At 51.8% G+C, this 19,075-nt stretch overlaps 1 protein-coding gene across 4 annotated transcripts in view; it reads left to right on the top strand.

Annotated features, from left to right (window-relative positions):
* AK8 (adenylate kinase 8) overlaps positions 1-19,075 on the top strand; it is a 132,634-nt gene that overhangs the window by 18,687 nt on the left and 94,872 nt on the right. For all 4 annotated transcript variants that reach the window (XM_057548865.1, XM_057548866.1, XM_007194448.3 and 1 more), the window contains one exon: positions 3,563-3,631. In XM_057548865.1, the coding sequence (XP_057404848.1) occupies positions 3,563-3,631 (69 nt within the window). The remainder of the gene's footprint in view (positions 1-3,562; positions 3,632-19,075) is intronic.

Raw genomic sequence — 19,075 nt, 5'->3', positions numbered from 1 at the left:
CAGCCTCCCTCTCGTCTCCGGGCTACTCACTCATTCATTCTCTCTCTCCCGCTCACTCTTGCTCTTGACTTTTGCTGTCCACTTCTAGAAGCCATAGCGGCCCCATAACTTTCAAGGGGAGACATTGCAAGTTCCCATTGGAGGCGCCCCCTCCCTTATCCTCTTGCTGTCTGCTCTTCCTCGTCCAATTCCACATCCTGGAAAAGCCATTCTGGGGCTGAGAGGCCTGGTTTCTCTCTCTCCTTTTGTGCTGGTTTTATTCCCTTATACTCCCCCCATGCCTGCAAAGTGGCTGCTGCAGCTCCAGCTGTTACATGCTCTCAGCTTCAGATCCAGCGGAAAGCAAGGTTCCTGCCCCTGATGATTGCACTCATGTCCTGGGCCTGACTCTCACTCGCTGGGACTGGGCCTTGGGCAGCCTCTGAAACAATCACAGTGGCCAGGAGTGGGATATGCTGATCAGCTTGGACCAATCAGGGCCCTCCTCTGGATCCGATGGTGGGCTTGACCCCACAGAAACTGTAAAGGCTGAAGGGCAAGACAGTGTGGCCTCAAAGGAACTTTGGGGGACTGTATATTACTGGAGGCGGGGTGTATGGATGCTGGGCAGAAAATAAAAGCAAACACTGAAGTATTGTTACTCATTTCTACTGGTGTAGTGTGTGAGGCCTGAAGAGGGCAAGACCCAAGGTCACCCAGCTGGTTGGAGCTGCAGCAGCCATTATGTAGGCAAGAGGTGGGAGTTTGAACCATGAATGGAGCCAGCCTTGGGCAGGGGTTGGGGGGATGAGCCCTAATGCTGAGGGTGAGTCTCTGCTCTACATAAAAACGCCTGTTCCAGGAATCCCCCACCCCCCAGCAATGGGCCTTAGCATTTGGAATTTATTTTGACTTCCCACATCTTTTATCAGAGATGTGAGTGGGCGTTGGGAGAGATTTGGGCCCCTGGTTGTACACTACAGGGGTAGGTGACACAGACCAGGCATCAGTGGCCCACTGGGTAGAGCTGCTTCCTCATCTACATCCTCGCTGAGGAAGGAGGTGCAGGATTTATTAAGGGGGCCTGAGGGTAACAATTGCCATAGCACTTAGCCCTTGCTGGGGGCCACGCATGTCCCAGGCGTCACATGTATTACCTCATTTAATCCTCATGGCAACTCTTTGAAGCACTTGGTCTTCGTCTCGTTTACAGACGTGGAAAGTGAGGCTCAGAGCACTGAAGGCACTGTCCAGAATCCCTCAGCGGGTGACCAAGGTCCAAATCATGCGTGCCTGAGTCCCCAGCCAATCCAGTGGTCCCCCAGGGTTCTCCCTGGGAACATTCTTTCCCCACTCAGGCCATCCTTCTCCTGCAGCCGGAGAGAACCTCCTGGATCACGGCTCACAGGCCTTCCACCTCCTCCCCCTCTAGCCCCTGGCCCTCCCCTGTGAGCCAGTTCCCGGGACACCCTTCACTGCCACCTCCACATGCCCAAGCCCAGCCTGCTCTTGTCGGGGAACCCATTCAAACGGCTCAAAGAGAAGACAGATCAGGGTGCTGCCTGTAGAATCCAGGAGAACTTGAGCCCCCGTAGGGATTGGCCCCCTACCTCCCAACCCTTCTCTGCACATCTGGTACCCCACTCCCTCTCTCGGAATTGCTCTGTGTGCGAACTGACCGAAGCCGGTTCACTGTGTGCAGGTAAACACGGAGGGGGCTGAGTGTTGTCTATTGCCCTGACTCTCGCTCCCAGGACGTAACGAGAGTGAGGCGTGGATGGGTTCTGCCACGTGCATGGATGCTTATTAAAACGCCATTTCTAAGTCAGCAGCCCCGAACATTCCCACAGCCTCTCCCAGAGGCTCCGTGATGTCCCAGCTCTCTGTCCCTTTAGGTGCTCCTTCATCACTCCAGACAGACACGGCAGCATTCCCAAGGCAGGATCTGGTCACTCTGGACACTGGCTCTAAAATGAGAGGTCCAGACTTTTCTCCAGCATCACTGACGTGTTGCCAGGCCCACCGCTTGCCCTAAGGATACTTTGGGAAATTAGGGAAAGGTGCTCGTCCCCCTGGGCCTACGTGTTCCCCCTTCAGGGTCCCCAGCTTGGCAAAAGGAGTGTAAGGTAGATTTCCCCTGCCCCTCGCCGCACAGCTGGGTGCCTCTGGGCTCCCCTGCTGGGCCGTGGCCCTGAGGGCCCTCACCCGCACCTGGCAGAAGCCCTGCCCCCTCCTGGAGGCTGGTCAGCCTGGACGTAGCTTGGGATGTGTGGCCTGGGGCTGACCCAGGAGTCTCCCTTGGCTGAGTGTTGGGGAGTTTGGGGAGAAGCACCCGCTTTTAGTGACCGGGGGTCAAGGGCACACCTGGGAGCGGGTTTTCCAGGGGCATGGGCTCTGGGGTGTTTGAGGCTTTGTTAGAAAGAGCAGAGCCGGTTGTGAAAAATGGGATGTCACTTCCGGTCCGAGAGAGACAGCTGAGAAGAGGGGAAGCAGAAGGAAGGCCGCTCTGGGTATCACTCCCGCGTACCCCCCGACCGTTGCTTGTTTGTCCTTCCCGAGCCTGGCCTGCCCGGGTTCAGGTCCTGCCTCTGCTCCTCCCTGGCTGTGTAGCCCAGGGAGGTGACCTAACCTCTCTGGCGCCCAGCTTCCCCATCCGTATAAAGGGGATGAAGGTAGTACAGACCGCACAGAGCTGTAGACATTGACTGCTGTAGCCTGACACAGTGCCTGGCACCCAGCACACGCTCAGCAGAAGCCACCAGCATTTTCAGTACTGACTGAGCGAATTAGGGAACATGGAGTTTCGTTAAGTCATCAGTCAGCAGGGGCTTCCTCCACCCCTGACGCTGTTTTGGTGCAGGGGAAGAGGTGTGCTGGTCAATAGTTCACAACCAGCTCTCTGAGGGAAAAAGCCCTCCTTGGTAGCATTTGCCCATTTCCGTGGTACAAATGCCATAGAATACCAGGGCCCACTTCAGGCTACCACCGTGAGGTCACGGAACGTGGGTTTGGGAAGACATGGGCACCACCGACTCCCTCTCGTACACCATTGCCTGGGGGACAAAACGAGTAAGACTCAGTCCCTTTCCTCCAGGAACTGTGAAACTTTCTGGGGAGACAGACATGTGAGCAGGCCCCTGGAAGGACGTCTGGTTAGTGCAGTAACAGAGTTTGCCATCGAGGATTATGGCAGCCGCCAACCCAGCCTGGGAAGGGTCAGGGAGGGCTGCCTGCAGGCAGTGGCACTTGGGGCTGAGGCTCAGCGGGAGCCTGGAGTCACCCAGGTGGCGGTGGGGCAGAGCATCGGGGCGGGGGCACAGGAGAAGCCAGAGCATGGAGGTGGGCGCGCGTGCATGTTGGGGGGGGTGGTCATCAAAGAGGAGCCCAGGCTGGACGAGGGCAGGGCCACGAGCTGGGCCTGGGCTTCATGGAGGCCACAGGGCCCTGCTCCGGGACCTGGAGAAGCTTTGTGTCCACAGGGCCGGGTCCTCGGTTCTTAGCGAGCCCGCTGGCCTGCCAGTCTGTGTCCCTTTGAGCCCCACACGGAAGGTCAGACTCTCATCCTGTGTCATCTCTCCTGTAGACGTTGCCCAACACGCTGCTCGTCAGACTGGTTCAGGAACGCCTGAGGGAAGAGGACTGCGTCAGGCGGGTGAGAAGCCCTGCGTGGAGCCAGCGGGGGCTCCGGGGAGAGGGGGCCTCCTTTACCAGATGAAGGAGGCTGAGGGCGGTGTGTTTATGACCCAGAGCAGAGGTGACCTGCAGAGAAGGGTAAGAACCGAAACTCGGGGAAGGTCAGGCTGTGCACGTGGATTTCACCTTGGATGGAGGAAAAATAACAAGGTGGCATCTAGGGAGCCCATTGGGGTTCCTGTAGGAAAGAGCTGGCCCACCCCCACGCGGTCACAGGAGAGCCTTTAATGGAAGGACAGCTGCAGAAGTGGGGAGGGAGGCGCCCCGGACCTGGAGGGGCAGAGGGAGGATTGGGGGGGCCCCGAGCTCTCCTTCCATCCTCTGACCTCTCATCAGCACTCTCTTCCGCCAGACCCCGTGAAGCCAGAGGGCAGGGGTCCAGGTGAGGCCGTCCGTGGAGGTCAGCCTCCTGGGGCGTGGACGGGGGTCGTGACACTCTGATTTATAAGAAGAAATGTGTATCTGGTCTTCGTCCAATTTATCAGTTGTTTGGGATTTTTTTAGTATTCCATGTTAATTTTTCGCTTGTGTGTTTTACTGTATCTCTTTGTAGGTTTTTTTTTGTTTTTTTTTTTTTAGTGGATGACCTAGCGATTACAATATACAAACTTAGATTTCCACAGTCTACTTAGAATCGGTATTTTACCATTTCAGGCAGAATGTGCAATATTGGTCTCTTTCCTCTCTTCTCTTTATGTTGTAGCTGTCTTACGTTTTCATCTATATGCATCAAAAATCTCATCGGGCAAATGTTATAATTTTTGGTCTCAATCATCAAACATATTTTAAAAACTCAAGAGGAGAATAGTTTGTTATATTTATCCAGGTATTTACTATTTCTCTTGTTCCCCCCTGCATTCCTGATGTTCCAAGTGTCCCTTTCTTCTGAAAAACTTTTTAGCAATTCTTCTAGGGTGGGTATACTGGCAATGAATTCTCCTGCTTTTCCTTCATCTGAGAATGTCTTTATTTTGCCTTCTTTCCTGAAGGATATTTTCTTCTGGATACAGAATTCTAGGCTGACAATTTTTTCTTTCAGCACTTTGCAAAATGTTTCACTTTTAACACTGTGGTTTCTGGTGAAAATCCATAGTCATTCAAACTCATAAATAATGTGTCCTTTCTCTCTTGCCCCTTTCAAGAGTGTTTTCTTTGTTTGTAATTTTCAGAAGTTTATGATATGTCTAGGCATGAAGTTTTGGGGATTTATTCTTTGTGGGGCTCCTTGAATTTATACGTTTATGTTTTTCTCCGAACTTGGGAAGTTTTCAGCCGTTGTTTCTTCAAATAAATTCCCACACCATTTTCTTTCTTCTCCCCTCCGAGGCTCCACTGGCATGAAGGTCAGACCTTTGGGTGTTCTCTCATGGGTCGCTGAAGCTCTATTGTTTTGTTTTGGTATTTTTTTCTATCTTTTTTTCTTTCTGTTGATAAGATTGATAATTTGTATTGAACTAGCTTCAGGCTCATTAAATCTTTTCTCTCTCATCTCCAGGCTACTCTTGAGCCCATCAAGTGAGTTCTTAATTTTGTTTATTGTATTTTTCAGTTCTAAAAATTCCATTTGGTTCTTCTTTCTGTCTTCTGTTTCTTTGCCTAGGATTTCTATGTGTGCATTCGTTTACTGGGAGCTTTGTCATTGTCGTTTTTTTAGTACTAGCTGCTTCACTGTCTTGTCTGACAATTCCAACCCTTGAGTCATGTTGGTAGTGGTGTCTAATGTCCCATCCCATGTGAGCTGAATTTTCCTGGTTCTCCCTGTGCTAAGTAATTTTGTACCCTGAACATTCAAAATATTGCCCTCAGACTCTGGGTCTTGTTTGAACCCTATGACGAATGTTGATATTTTCGTCTTAGCAGACAATTGATTCAGTTGGGCTCGGGTCGCAAGTTCTAACCACCTTCTCTGGGCTGTGGTTTCCACCTCAGTTCTGTTCGCAAGCCTTTGCAGTGCTGTGTGGTTCTCTACAGCTCTGTGCTGTGTGGGTGCCACTCGGGGGCCTGGGCAGCGGCTGTGCTGTAGGTCATTTCTCAGGAAGGCTGGAAGGCTGTTCGGGGTCAGCCCCATGCGTGCACAGCTCGGGGGGGAGCCGGGAGTCCATAAACAACTTCATTTGGTTGCTTTCCTGCGCTCCCCTCCTTGCCGTCTTCTTGGTGACCTCTAGTTCCCTGGTGTCCCTCTATTTGGTCTTTTGGCCAGAAAGCTGGGCCTTTATCTACCTGGCTCTCTCACAGGCTGCCTGTGACAATGCTTGTGACCAGGGCCAAGTGGCGGGAGGACAGTGAGAGGAAAAATTCATGGGGCTTTGCTGCCTTTTCTAGGGACTGGAGAGGAAGGGTCCCCTGCACTCTAAGAGTTTCAGGCCCCCTCAGGCCCCCGCAGGCCCCCTTTGTCACGCAGGATGGCCTCAAGGCAGGAGTGCAGAAAAACAGAAAAGAAAAAAAAACACAGGGAGATTTCCCCTGCTCTCTCTGCGTGTTGGGAGCCCCCTTTCTTACTGCTCAAGCCGGAAATAGGGGCTCCTGGGTTGTCTCTGTCCCTCCCTATTGCCCATCTCAGGTTTCAGGCTGCCTGGAGAGACCAGCTCGGGGATACTGGTTTGGTGGGATCTTGAATTTTGATCTTCTTCCCCAATTCACCTACTACTGTATACTTTCTGAGTCCTCTAATAGCCGCCCTTTGCATTCTGTCCATGCATTGCAGCTGCTTTCAGTGGGGGTGACAGGTTACAGTGGGCTTACTCTGTCTTGCCCAGAACCAGAACTCGTGTGCACACACACACAGACACGTACACACATTCTCTTGCTTAGAAATTGATTGAGAGGCCCACATCTGGAAAGATGCCTGGGCACCTTCCCAGGGCACTGGTGAAGGAGGGGCAGTTCTCACAGGCTTGCTCTGCGTGGTCCTCAGCCATGTGGGTCTAAATCGCGAGAGAGCCTCAAGTAAGCTGCAGTCTGAGTTTCAAAGTCTGGTCTGAACAGCCTGTTTTCCTCTGACTTCAAATTCTTCCCAGCGAGCTGATTGTCTCCTACTGCCCAGGCCTAGGCAAGCGCCCAGAGCTCAGAGGCCAGGCTACAGCGGGGGTAGACACATTTTTTTCTGTCCAGGCTAGATTGTAACTATTTTAGGCTTTGCAGACCCTACGGTCTCTGCTGTAATTTCTCAATTCTGGTGTAATGTGAAAGCAGCCATACGTAATATATAAATGAAAGGGCATGGTTTGTTCCAGTAAAACTTTATTTATAAAAACTGGCAGCAGGCTGTAGTTTGCTAACCCTTGTCCTAAATGATACTTTCACATGATGATAAAAACACTTCTACCCTTTCTCTTCAGTTCTAAATAAAAACCAGACTTCCACCTTCCAGCAATGTTAGGAGAAAGACCACTTAACCACAGACTTTCGTTGTAACCAAGTTCCCTCCTTGTGACCCGGCTCCCAAGCTCCCCGGCTGGATTCCACCCACTCCAATCAAGTGCCCGCTGTAGGCACTGCATTGTCCATCCTGCTGGGACCCTGCCCCCTGTCCCCGCTCATCCTCCTCAATCCCCCATGGGCAGGGTGGTACCCTGGGCCCCAGGCTCACCACCTTCAGCTGGAGACAGAGGCTCATGTGCCCAGAGCAAAGCCGACTGGGAAGGCTTGTGATGGGGCCACAAACACAGTGTGAAGGGAAACCAGGCCCAGGGGAGTCGAGTTGTCCCCGAAGCCTCTCGAGGTGGGGGCGGGGCAGTCGGCGGAGGGGCCGTCTTGGGCAGAGGGGCCGGCAGGCAGACAAGGCAGGGCTGGGAATATAGCTCCCCCGACCCCTACCGCCGCCTTAGTTCAACCAGCCTCAGACCAACTCTTCCTAAAACTGACCCACCCATCGGTCACCCTCTTATCTGGGAAATGGTGAGAGAATCGTTTGTCAGGAGTGGAGGGGAGGGCAGAGCGCCCTAAGTGACTGGAAACGGGGCGGGACTTTCTCGTACAAAACGCCCTATGCCTTAATCCGTAATTGGTTATGAGTTGCCGAGTCTAATTCAACTCTGGCCTTGCGGGCCCCCAGGCAGGAAGCGTTTGGGTCTGCCTTTCGTCTCCTTGCCCTTCAGAGCTGAGCCGTCTCTCCTCTTCACCAGCACTGCTTGTCGCATGGCGGGCGTCACTCCTTTGGTATGAGTGCACCCAAGTCACCCAGACCGGAACCCCTCAGCGGGATGGGGGCTGTATTTTTTTTTAATTAATTAATTTATTTATTTTTGGCTGCACTGGGTCTTTGTTGCTGCACGCGGGCTTTCTTTAGTTGGGTTGAGCGGGGGCTACTCTTCATTGCGGTGTGCGGGCTTCTCACTGCGGTGGCTTCTCTTGCTGCAGAGCACGGGCTCTAGGCGCATGGGTTTCAGTAATTGTGGCACGTGGGCTCAGTAGTTGTGGCTCGCAGGCTCTTGAGCGCAGGCTCAATAGTTGTGACGCACGGGCTTAGTTGCTCCGCGGCATGTGGGATCTTCCCGGACCAGGGCTCGAACCCACGTCCCCTGCATTGGCAGATTCTTAACCACTGCGCCACCAGGGAAGCCCTGTATTTTTTTAAATTCAAGTATAGTAGATGTACAATATTATATGTTACAGGTGTACAGTATAGTGATTCACAATTTTTTAAAGTTGTACTCCATGTATAGTTATTATAAAATATTTGTGATATTCCCCATGTTGTACAATATATCCTTGTAGCTTATTTTATACATAATTGTTTGTACCTCTTAATCTCCTACCCCTATCTTGCCCCTCCCTGCTTCCCTGTCCCCACTGGTTACGACTAGTTTGTTCTCTAAATCTATGGATCTGTTTCTTCTTTGTTATATTCACTAGTTTGTTGTATTTTTTAGATTCCACATATAAGTGATATCATACAGTATTTGTCTTTCTCTGTCTGACTTATTTCACTTAGCATAATGACCTCCAAGTCCATCCATGTCATTGCAAATGGCAAAATTCCATTCTTTTCTATGGCTGAGTAGTATTCCATTGTATATACACCACATCTTTATCCATTCGTCTGTTGATGGACACTCAGGTTGTTTCCCTATCTTGGCAACTGTAAATAACACTGCTATGAACATTAGGGTGCATGCATCTTTTTGAATTAGTGTTTTTGTTTTTTCAGGTATACCCAGGAGTGGAATTGCTGGGTTACATGGTACTTCTATTTTTAGTTTTTTGAGACACCTCCATACTGTTTTCCACAGTGGCGGCACCAATTTACATTCATGGGGGCTGGATTTAAAAGTACAGCTGGGGGCTTCCCTGGTGGCACAGTGGTTAAGAATCCGTCTGCCAATGCAGGGGACACGGGTTCGATCCCTGGTCATGGAATATCCCACATGCCGCAGAGCAGCTAAGCCCGTGCGCCACAACTACTGAGCCTGCACTCTAGAGCCCGCGAGCCACAACTCAAAAAAATAAATAAATAAAAGCACAGCTGGACACAGCCTTGCCCATCAACAAATTCAGTGTGCCAAGAGCTCCTGGTAGCAGGATATCACGTGACTGGCTGTGGCCGTGAACAGTGGGCGGGGTGCACGTCTGTCTTCAGTTCCTGTCCCAGGGATTGCACTTGCCCTGAGGAACACGGGCTGCTCGGGAGCCATGGTCACACCCCACCAAACAGAAGTCCCGGTGGAGACAGCTCCACGATCTGGCTCAGGCTCAGCAAAGGCAGCAGGGCCTCCCACGCCTAGTCCAGATTTCCTTTCAAGACGCTTAAACCTCCAACCACCCTGTGATCCAGGAGCTTGAGCGGGAACTGCCGGGTCCCAGCTGTTCTGCTTGCAGGCCCTCCCTCACCCTCAAGGGTGTTCGCTTTCACTGACTGCCTTGGTGCAGCAGAGGCCCGGGGCCCAAGCCCCACGGTGGTGATGCAAGAGGCCCTGTGGTTCGGGCAGGCGGGAGCACAGACCCAGACCTCCCACCAGGCCCTGAGAAAAGCTGGGGGCCCTGGACCAGGCACCACGCTCAGTGCTTCACCCATCCTCACACAACCCTGTGAGGTCCCTGTTACTATTATTATTATCGACCCCATTTTGTAGGGGCAGGACCTGAGAGCGCCCAAAGCCACAGCGCGGAGTGGCAGTGCTGGCCGGTGTGGACCGGGGCCTGTGGAGCACAGGGTGGGCGCTCTGACTGCTGGCCCCAGGCTGTGGGCTGAGGGCTCCGAGGCCGAGCACAGGCCGAGTGAGGCGCCTCCTTCACCGTCAAATCCAAAGGCATCGCCAGGCTTTGCCGACCCACCTGCCGGAGTTTCCGTTTGTTCATCTGTTTATTCTCTTGTGCAACAAATGCCAAGGCAGTGAGCAAAAGAGTTAAATGCCTGCTGTCAAGGAGCACAGATTCTAGCTGTGGGGAGACAGACGATAAACCAAAAAAACAAGTGGGGTGTGCAGTCAGGATGTTAGCTAGAGATGGGCGCCCGGGAGGATATGCTTCCAGAAAGAGGGCCTGGCAGGGGACTTCCCTGGTGGCACAGTGGATAGGACTCCGCGCTCCCAATGCAGGGGGCCCGGGTTCGATCCCTGGTCAGGGAACTAGATCCCACATGCATGACAAAACTGAGGGTTTGCGTGCTGCCACTAAGGAGCCTGCATGCCACAACTAAGAAGCTGGCGAGCCACAACTTAGGAGCCCGCCTGCCGCAACTAAGACCTGGCACAACCTAAATAAATAAATAAATAAATACTTAAAAAAAAAAAAAGTGGGCCTGGCAGGTACTCCCAGCGGAGAGGTGTATGTAGGAGGAGGGAGGGATGCCTCTGTGGGACCCGCCCCAACCCACACCTGCGAGCTGTGTGGAGGGCCAAGGGCCTGTTGGAGGTGGGCAGGGAGGAAAGAAAGGAAGGGAGGAACCACTGTCGTATTACTTATTGGTGACCCTGAACCGACTGGCATGGAAGCCGGGCGTCTGGACCACTGAGTGACCCTAGAGACGCCGCCCTTCCCAATCTTGAAATATTTGGAGCAATCTCGTTTTGTGAAAGTTATTTTTATAATTGACTTGCATCCCAAGTCAAATGTTTCCGGAGTGTAAGCATTCAGCCTAGAATTCAGAGGTGTGGAATCGTGAGGTTGGGTGCATCCCACCGGTGAGATAAACCCCCTGGGACTCATGCTGCGAAGATCCAGCCACTAGATCCAGACACAGGAGCCAGCTGGCCTGGGCTGATTTGTTCATATGATTGTCTATGTTTTTAAATTTTTAATCTCTGAAAGTCAGTGAGTCATGGTTTCTGGGGAAAATATAATGACTTTCTCTGTGATTTCAACTGGGCATCCCAGATTTGCCCTCAGTAATCTAGAATAGTCTCTCAAACACACATTTAACTTCTATAAGCCTTTCTTGAGCTTATCTGAAAGCCCAGGCTGCACAGATCACCTGCAGCACAGACAAAGCGTGAGCCCAGGCATCCCAGGTCCTTGCCGACAGCTACCACCATCCTCAAAATGGTCATAACATTTAGGAGCATTATTAATTAATTATATCATAAGGGATATTACTATTAGTTATATTGTACTATATGACTGTATTGTGCATTATACTTAACACTGTTGGTTGAATTAATACTATTTGTATTAATATTTATCGTATTAATTATCATTATCATTCCTATTTTGATGATGGTGGCAGATGTTGTCTGGACTCCAAACAAAGGCTTGGGAGCCCCGGTCTGGCACTTCGTCCCCTGCACCTCATCGAGAGTACACCATGCAGAGAGGCCGTAATTATTATACTGTTGATGGTGACCACTGATTGGGGGTTTAGGGCTGAGTGCCACGTCAGCGATCTCATTTAATTTGTACAACAACGCAGTGGAGCCTCGCGGCTGTCATCACCCCTGTTTTAGGGATGTAGCATCTTAAGACTCGCAGAGTCTTGCACAAAGCCCCACAGTCAGTCCCAGAACCAAGATACAAACATGGAGTCATGCTTTTGGCCACTCTGTTCTTGCCTAACCATCACACGCTGTGTGTCTCCAGTGAGTACTTCACTTCCCGGGGTCTCTGTTTCTCTATCTGTAAAACACTGGACTCGGGGTTGAGCACTGGAGCTCCTTCTGGCCTGACATTCTGACTCTGATCGTGTCCAAGCCGTTGTTGCCTGCAGAGTAAAGAAATATCTTCTTTAATTTGTTTTAAAATTTCTCTGAGCTTCGAGGGACATCCAGTACCTTTTTCATCTCTTCCCGGTGGAGACAGGATTTCAAGAGTAAGAGATGAGGCTCCTAATTATGTGCTCTGGTTGTTCAGAAACAAAACAAACCCTCATCCAAAATAAACAGGCTTTCTTGCTTTTAGGGAGAAAAATGACACATATGCATATTCATTTATATGGTAATTATTATTATTTAGCTTCGCAGGGACTAGAATTGGTAATTTAGAGCACAAAAAGGAGGCAGGGAATAGTGTTCAGGGAAAAAGAATGCAATCATAACCCATCAGGATTCTGTAGTTAATGTTGCCTTTTTTCCTTTTCTTTCTTTCTTTTTTTTGGTCTAATGCAATCTCTTTGAAGAACGTCTTTGAAGTGACCATCAAATACATTAGAGAAAGAGAAATGAGCACTTTGTATTGGAATTATCGAAAGCAGGTGGGCGCTACGTTCAGGGACCAATTGGCTTTTCTTTAGGGGCAGCCGAGTTCTTGGAGTCCGGGAGTGCCCAGTTCTTGAGACTACATCTGTAGGGCAAAGGGGAGCTAAGAAGTAAGGCAGGGAGTCCAGGAAATGTGAGGGGAAAGGCTCAGTACCAAAGAGAATCTAAATCTCACCTTCACCATAGTCACCGTTTGCTCTCCATTTTTTTTGGATTACCAAGAATCCCTTTCCCTTCTTTGACACCTAATCCATCTCCCTGCAGCTACCGTGGTCTCTTTCTTCCTAATCCTGTCTTCATATCGCTGCCAGAGAGAGTGCTTTAAAACAATGAACAAATTTATTTCTTGACTGCAGAACATTCATATTGTTCAAGATTCAAAAGGTCTCCAGGTGCCCCTCAAACTCTTGTCCCCCAGCCACTTGGTTCCCTTCCCTGGAACCAAGCTGACCTGGAGTCAGCTGCTGTTAACACTCCCTTGAAAGGACATCCTTCTGAAGAGTATTTGTTACATAGAGAAGCATCTGTCTTTTGAAAACAAATGTCGTGTGTCCCTCCACCGCTGAGCACCTTCCCTGCTTCCCATCCCTCTTGGGGTGCGTACTCGAAGCCCTGAGTGAGGGGCCTGGGCCTGGGTGCAGCCCAGCTTCCTCCCTCTGCCTCTCTCATCCGTGCCCTCTGCCTCTCAGACCTCCTCCAGCTTCAGCTGCACTTGCCCCGTGCAGGGCCTGTGCAGACCCTGGAGGACAGAGCCTGAGGGGACTCCCAATGGTGTCCCCCCTCCTGGTGTCCACACCTTGGAAAATCCTCTCCCCTTGCATGGGGGCAGGACCAACAGAATGGGGCAAAGGTGATGAGGATCTGCTCTCGTGATTACACTGCATTATCTAGGACTTCATCTTAGCAGACCAGAGAGAGACATGCTCCTTGCCGGCTGCCATGTTGGAGAAGCCTGTGTGGGCTGCCTGGAGGACCCCACAGCCTCCAGCCTCCAGCCAGCAAGGAATGAGAGCCCGCAGTCATAGAGCACGTGGAAGGAAATTCGTCAACAACCTGAGTGAGCGTGAAAGCAATTCTTCCTCAGTTGAGCCTCCAGATGAGAGTGCAGCCCAGCTGACACCTTGATTGCTGCCCTGTGAGACCCCAGCAGAGAACCCAGCTCAGCAGTGCTCGGACTCCCGACCCATGGAAACCATGAGATCAACGTGTGGCTTTAAAGCCACTACGGTTGTGATCATTTGTTATGAAGCAATAGAAAACTAATACACACATGCTCTTTTCACTGAGATACCCCACCCCTCCTGTCCCCTAGCCCTTAGTCTCAGGTTTAAGTCACTTCTTCAGGGAGGCCCCCTGACCTCGCCCAGCCCCAGGGAGGATGGGTTTCCTGTTACACGAGTTCGTAGCATCCTGCTGTCCTCTGTGAGTTCTGGGAGGGCAGGGGCCCCGTCTGTCCCATTCACTGCAGAGTCCCCCAGCATCTCACATGGTACCTGGCACGGACTCCAAGCTCAGGAAATATTTATGAAGTGAATGAGTGAATGAATGCCGTTCAGATAATTCCCCAGTCTGCACCACCATGGCCATGAAATCCTTTGCCAACTTGCTATTGGCCCAAGGAGGGGTAGGTGTTTAAAATCCATCACGACTGCTCGATGGAATCTGAACATCCTAATGACGGTTTCGACCATAGGAACAGATTTGTCCTGAGGCTTCTCTGGGGAGAATATTTGGGGGTGTTGCCCTGGCTTTTTCTGAATTGTGGAGATCCACTTAGTGACTTTCCCCATCACATCTGAAGATTATTTTCCATTATCAGTGTTTTCAATGTTCTCATTTGGCCTTGGTCTCCTATAGCTTGATCAAGTTCAACCACTGCACCCAGGGGTGGCCATGCACACCAGACCCGGGGTTCCAGTGTTTGGGAACCTGTCTTCCAACTGGATCTTGTTGCCCTATGTCAAGACTACCTGTGCCCTTCTCCTTCATTCCTTTAACTGACTGTAACAAGAATCAACCACCAGGACAGTTGATTTTAAAATATTAAATAACAGCATTTCATAGAAGTCACTGTGCCTTGTGGATGAATTCCAATTTGTCTCATCAACTTTTTTTTAAACATTGTCTTGAGAACTATTCCTACCTGAAACCTTTTATGAAAGGGGAAACTGAGGTCCAAATGGAGGAAGGGACTTAGCCTAGGTCAGGGGACCAGCGGGCCAGGACAGGTGTGAACTGCCACCACCCCTGGCTGCCAGGCCCGGCTTCAGCCCGGGACCCCGTGATCCTGTGCTATCCCTTTGACAAAGGTATTTCTGCATCACCAGGACCAGGCCGATTGGAATGTCACAGGCAGGGACTGTCAGGCTAAGAGAGACAGAAGAAATGTTTCCGTGTATGGTCGGCCACCTCGCCCAGCTGTGGGGAGGAAGCAGCTGTGCCCAATTACGATGGCTTGTCAGGCGCTGGGAGTTTCACCCCCCCGTGAAAAGTCAGAGGCCTCCACGGATGGCTCGTGTCTGCCCCTGCTGGCCTGTGCCATCCCTCGCACATCTGGGCTGGTGGGCGGCAGCGGGACCTGGTGGGAGAGCTGGGCGGGCCTCGGTGCGGCTCGGTGTGGGCGCCCGGGGATTGCAGGCTGGCCTCGGGGGCTCTGGGGTGCGCAGCGCATCGTACAAGCACCGTGCCTGGCCCTGAGGCCCACTAGACAGGGTTACCCCGCTTTCCCATGCAAAGTGAGCCAAGTGAGAGCAAACCAGGATCACTAACAGGTGGGGGAAGCCTGCTGCCCCCATGGGCCGCCTTGTGTGTTAGGCAGGGGTCCTGTACCCTCCGGGGTTGGCTCGTGACCCGCCAGCAAGCCCACAGCATGCTTTTGGAATCATTGCTCCTGTGCGTTCTGGAACATCCCGTACCTGCTTGGATGAGAGTTAGCAGTCTTTTTTTTTTTAATGTTTATTTTATTTATCTATTTGGCTGTGCCGGTCTTAGTTGCAGCGTGTGGGATCTTTAGTTGCAGCATGCGAGCTCTTAGTTGCGGCATGTGGGATCTTAGTTCCCTCATCAGGGATCGAACCCAGGCCCCCTGCATTGGGAGCGCAGAGTCTTAACCACTGCGCCACCAGGGAAGTCCCAGCAGTCTTTTAATTGTAGTGCCTGGAGGGAAAAACAATGAAATTTCAAAACTACCTGGAGCCTCCCCGGCCCTGGTTTCTGTCCATTGCCCTTGGCTTTTCTTTCCTTCTGTGAGCGTCCACTTGGGCTGGAGTTCACTGCTCCGGAGGTTAGGGCTGGTTCTTGCCAGGTGTAAGGCAAGAAGCCCCTGCAGGCTGAGCCGGGCCGTCGGCAGCGACCTTTAGTGTGACCTAGGCAGGGATGGGCACGCTCGGCGCCCACGTGGGAGTCAGCGCCCTCCTCGGTCGTGCTCTGTGTTGCAGCACCTCTCCTTTCTGTTTGCCAAACCAGGGTGCTCGGAGTGCCACACACCGGAGCGGATAACACAGCCTGATAACACAGATTGACCTGTTGCGCCCGTGTCCCCCGGGGCGGCCCGGCAGAGGCCTGCGGAGGGACACCGCCCCAGCCTGCGCTCAGGGTGCTGAGTTCTAACCGTCTCCTCATCCCCAGCTGCTGGTCAGGAAGTCTTCCCAACGCCTCCACAAAAAGCAAAGGCGTGAAAAACGGAACGTTTCCCCGGAGACCTGTGGTTACTTAAATGGGATGCAAGCAGGCCCCTCCTTCAGCGAGTTCAGAAAATATCAACCCACCCCATGACTCGTCAGGCCTGAGACTGTGGTGAAGATCAGAAGAATAAAAATCGTGTGATATCATTTACGTGTGGAATCTAATAAAAAGTGATACAGAGGAACTTATTTACAAAGCAGAAACCGACTCACAGACTTCGAAATCAAACTTATGGTTACTGAAGGGGAAACGTGGGGTGGGGGAGGGATAAATTAGGAGATTGGGATTAACATATACACACTACTGTATATAAAATACATAACTCATAAGGATCTAGTGTACAGCACAGGGAGCTCCACTCAATGTTCTGTAATAACCTATATGGGAAAAGAATCTGAAAAAGAATGGATATATGTATACGTATAACTGATTCACCTTGCTTACACCTGAAACTAACACAACATTGTAAGTCAACTATACTCCAATAAAAATTTAAAAAACAAAACACCGAAGGCCAGCACTAAGCCCAGCACAGGTGCTGGGGAGCATTGTGGGTCCATTGAGGTAAAGGTACCAATAGGCGTGAACCAGCCTTGACTGGCACATGGTGCAAGTCACTGCCACGCTCGGAGGCACTTTCTGGTGAGATCCGCACAGCTGTCCTGCGAGGTTTTCAACAACCAAGACTTAACAGGCACCTGCTGTGTGACAGGGACCATTCTAGGTTGTGTGAGGGACAAAACAGAACGAAGGAAACAGAGTGCCCGCTTTCACGGGCCCGTGGCTAGTGGTGCAGGTAGGCGTTTAGCCCTGTGATTCTCCCACTTTACAGAAAAGGAGGCTGCAGTGCCGGAGCCCCGCTGCTGACCCAAAGGAAGGATACGTGTGTTGCCTGAAAAAAGAACTGCTCTTCCAGAAATCCAGCAAGTGCCAGTGTCTGGCACCACGTCATCTCCCTCCTTGAGCTGCAGAACGACATCACCACAGGCAAAACTTTGACCACGTCCCCAGCTTGCTAAGTCAGGGAGAAGGTCTCCGAGGCACCCCGGAAGGGGGTCGCTCCCCCCCGCCTCCCGTGATCAGTGCAGGTTGGAGGTGTTTCCTTTACAGAAAATGCAAAGTGAGACTTTGCGTTCACAGGTTAACTTCTTTTTGATCTCATTTCATATCGTGGAGACGCTCCATTACTTCATGATAAAGGAGGTGTCGCTGGAGCACGCTTCTGACTGTGGAACCGAAAGTCTAACATTTACTTGGCAGGTTTCTAGACTCTTGTTTACTTTTTCCTGTCTGGTCACAGATTGACGCGTCCCCGCCCGTAACGGGAGTGAGTATTTTATAGTGGAAACGCTAACGGAACGCCAGGAGCCCGATTCTGGTCTACAGAACCCCCCGCTGTTTGTTTTACTTCTCCTGGCGGCGTCACTGGGCTGGCATGAATTACGCAGCTCTCATCCTCTGATGGTGGGAACACGGGATTTTCTTGCCGTTGTTCTGACACTCGCGGGTTTGTAGATGTCAATCGCATCCTCTGAGGAGTGCGGGTTTATTGATCAACAGCTCTGCTGAGGCCCGGGGCTGTGTGTTCCTCTAACACAAATGCAGTCAGGATGGCTGGGCATCTGGAGGGGAGGTCTGAACTCCACTCGGAGAACTGAACGGCATGCATCACGGCAAGGCAGGGCTCTGCGGGCCGGGCTGGAGGCCGTGAGTACCCCCTTGTGGGTCCCTCGTTTGTGGGTGTTTCTGGACCCTGCGGTGTGGTCTCGGGCTTGTTCATGGCATGTGTGGCCCACTTATCTGCTGGCTAAGCAGCAGGCACCCCGGGTGCTCTGTGGGCCTCAGATGCCTGGGATGCCCTTAGGATCCTTCTCACTGCCGTCGGGGAGGGAAAAGAGATGGCTGGAATGCAGGACAGAGCCTGATGTTCGAGCCACTGTAAATGGGCTTCGGAGCAGCAGAGAGCGTTGGAGAGGCCCAGTGATACTGGAGACCGCATTGGACTCAGAACCACCAACCACGTCACCCTTGGCAGGTTGAGGTCGGATCCAGGGGCCGGATCAGAGACCTGCCTCCCGAGAGCTGGAAACGCCCACCAGGAGGACGGAACAGAGGGGCATCCTCAATCCCCCATTCCCAGGCTCTTGGTGTGGCTTAGTTTTGCAGCTAGCTGTCAACCGTGAAAACATGGCGTGTGCCAGAGACCGGAGACGGTCGCAGCTGCCGTTCTCCAGCACCTGCAATTGGCCAGACCTCGAGCTGCATGCTCACCACTGCACCTAACCTTGAACACCAGGAAGTGTGGGCCCATCAGCATTAGCCCTACTTTGCAGATAAGGAGATTGTTAAACAGTTGGTATGTGGGGGTCTGGGGGTCCCCTTGTAGCTTAATACCGTCAGTCAGTGGGATTTGAAAGAACTGTGGAAACTAAAGTGGATGATTTTTAGCTATAATCTGTAACATATTAACTACCCCCAATTTTAATTATAAACCTACTACCTATAATATTAATTATAAATGAGAGTATTGGTTAGAATACCAGAGCAAGCGTATATATATATTTTGGCGTGCCTTTTATTTGTTGAGACTGCGTGGAATTCACTAGTCTTTAGACTGATGTGTTCTCATTCTCTGAACACGTAATCGATCCTCTCACGTTGCGCTTTCCACAGCTGGTCAGGTTGGGTTTTTCCTGGAGCAGCGCTGTGGTGTCTAGCCTCTGGCAGCAGGAGACCACAGGCCCGAGTTGAGATGAGCTTAGGAAGATGTGGAAAGCGGTCCCGGCCTCCGGGTGGGCTGAGAGTGAATGTCCCCAGGGAACTGAGCCCGCGGGAGAAGGCTGTTTTGACTGGGAGAGAGGGAATGAAAATGGGATGTGTTTCTGAAGGAAATGACCCAGACACGCCGGGGACAGCCAGAGAGAGGGAAAGTGACCAGTGGTGGCCAGCACCCACCGAGGGAGGGGATGGAGGGACAGCTGTTCCTGGGGAAGGTGAGGCCCAGAGCATCCCCCAGACTACTGCCCACCTTTTGGGGCCTGAAACGGCAGCCTTGTAAAGTCAGCCACTTGGAGATTCAACCTCTTTCGCCT

The sequence above is a fragment of the Balaenoptera acutorostrata genome, chromosome 6, assembly GCF_949987535.1.
Source record: "Balaenoptera acutorostrata chromosome 6, mBalAcu1.1, whole genome shotgun sequence".
Taxonomy (NCBI): Eukaryota; Metazoa; Chordata; class Mammalia; order Artiodactyla; family Balaenopteridae; genus Balaenoptera; species Balaenoptera acutorostrata.
The sequence above is the reverse complement of the archived record's forward strand: the minus strand, read 5'-3'. Positions and strand labels throughout refer to the sequence as shown.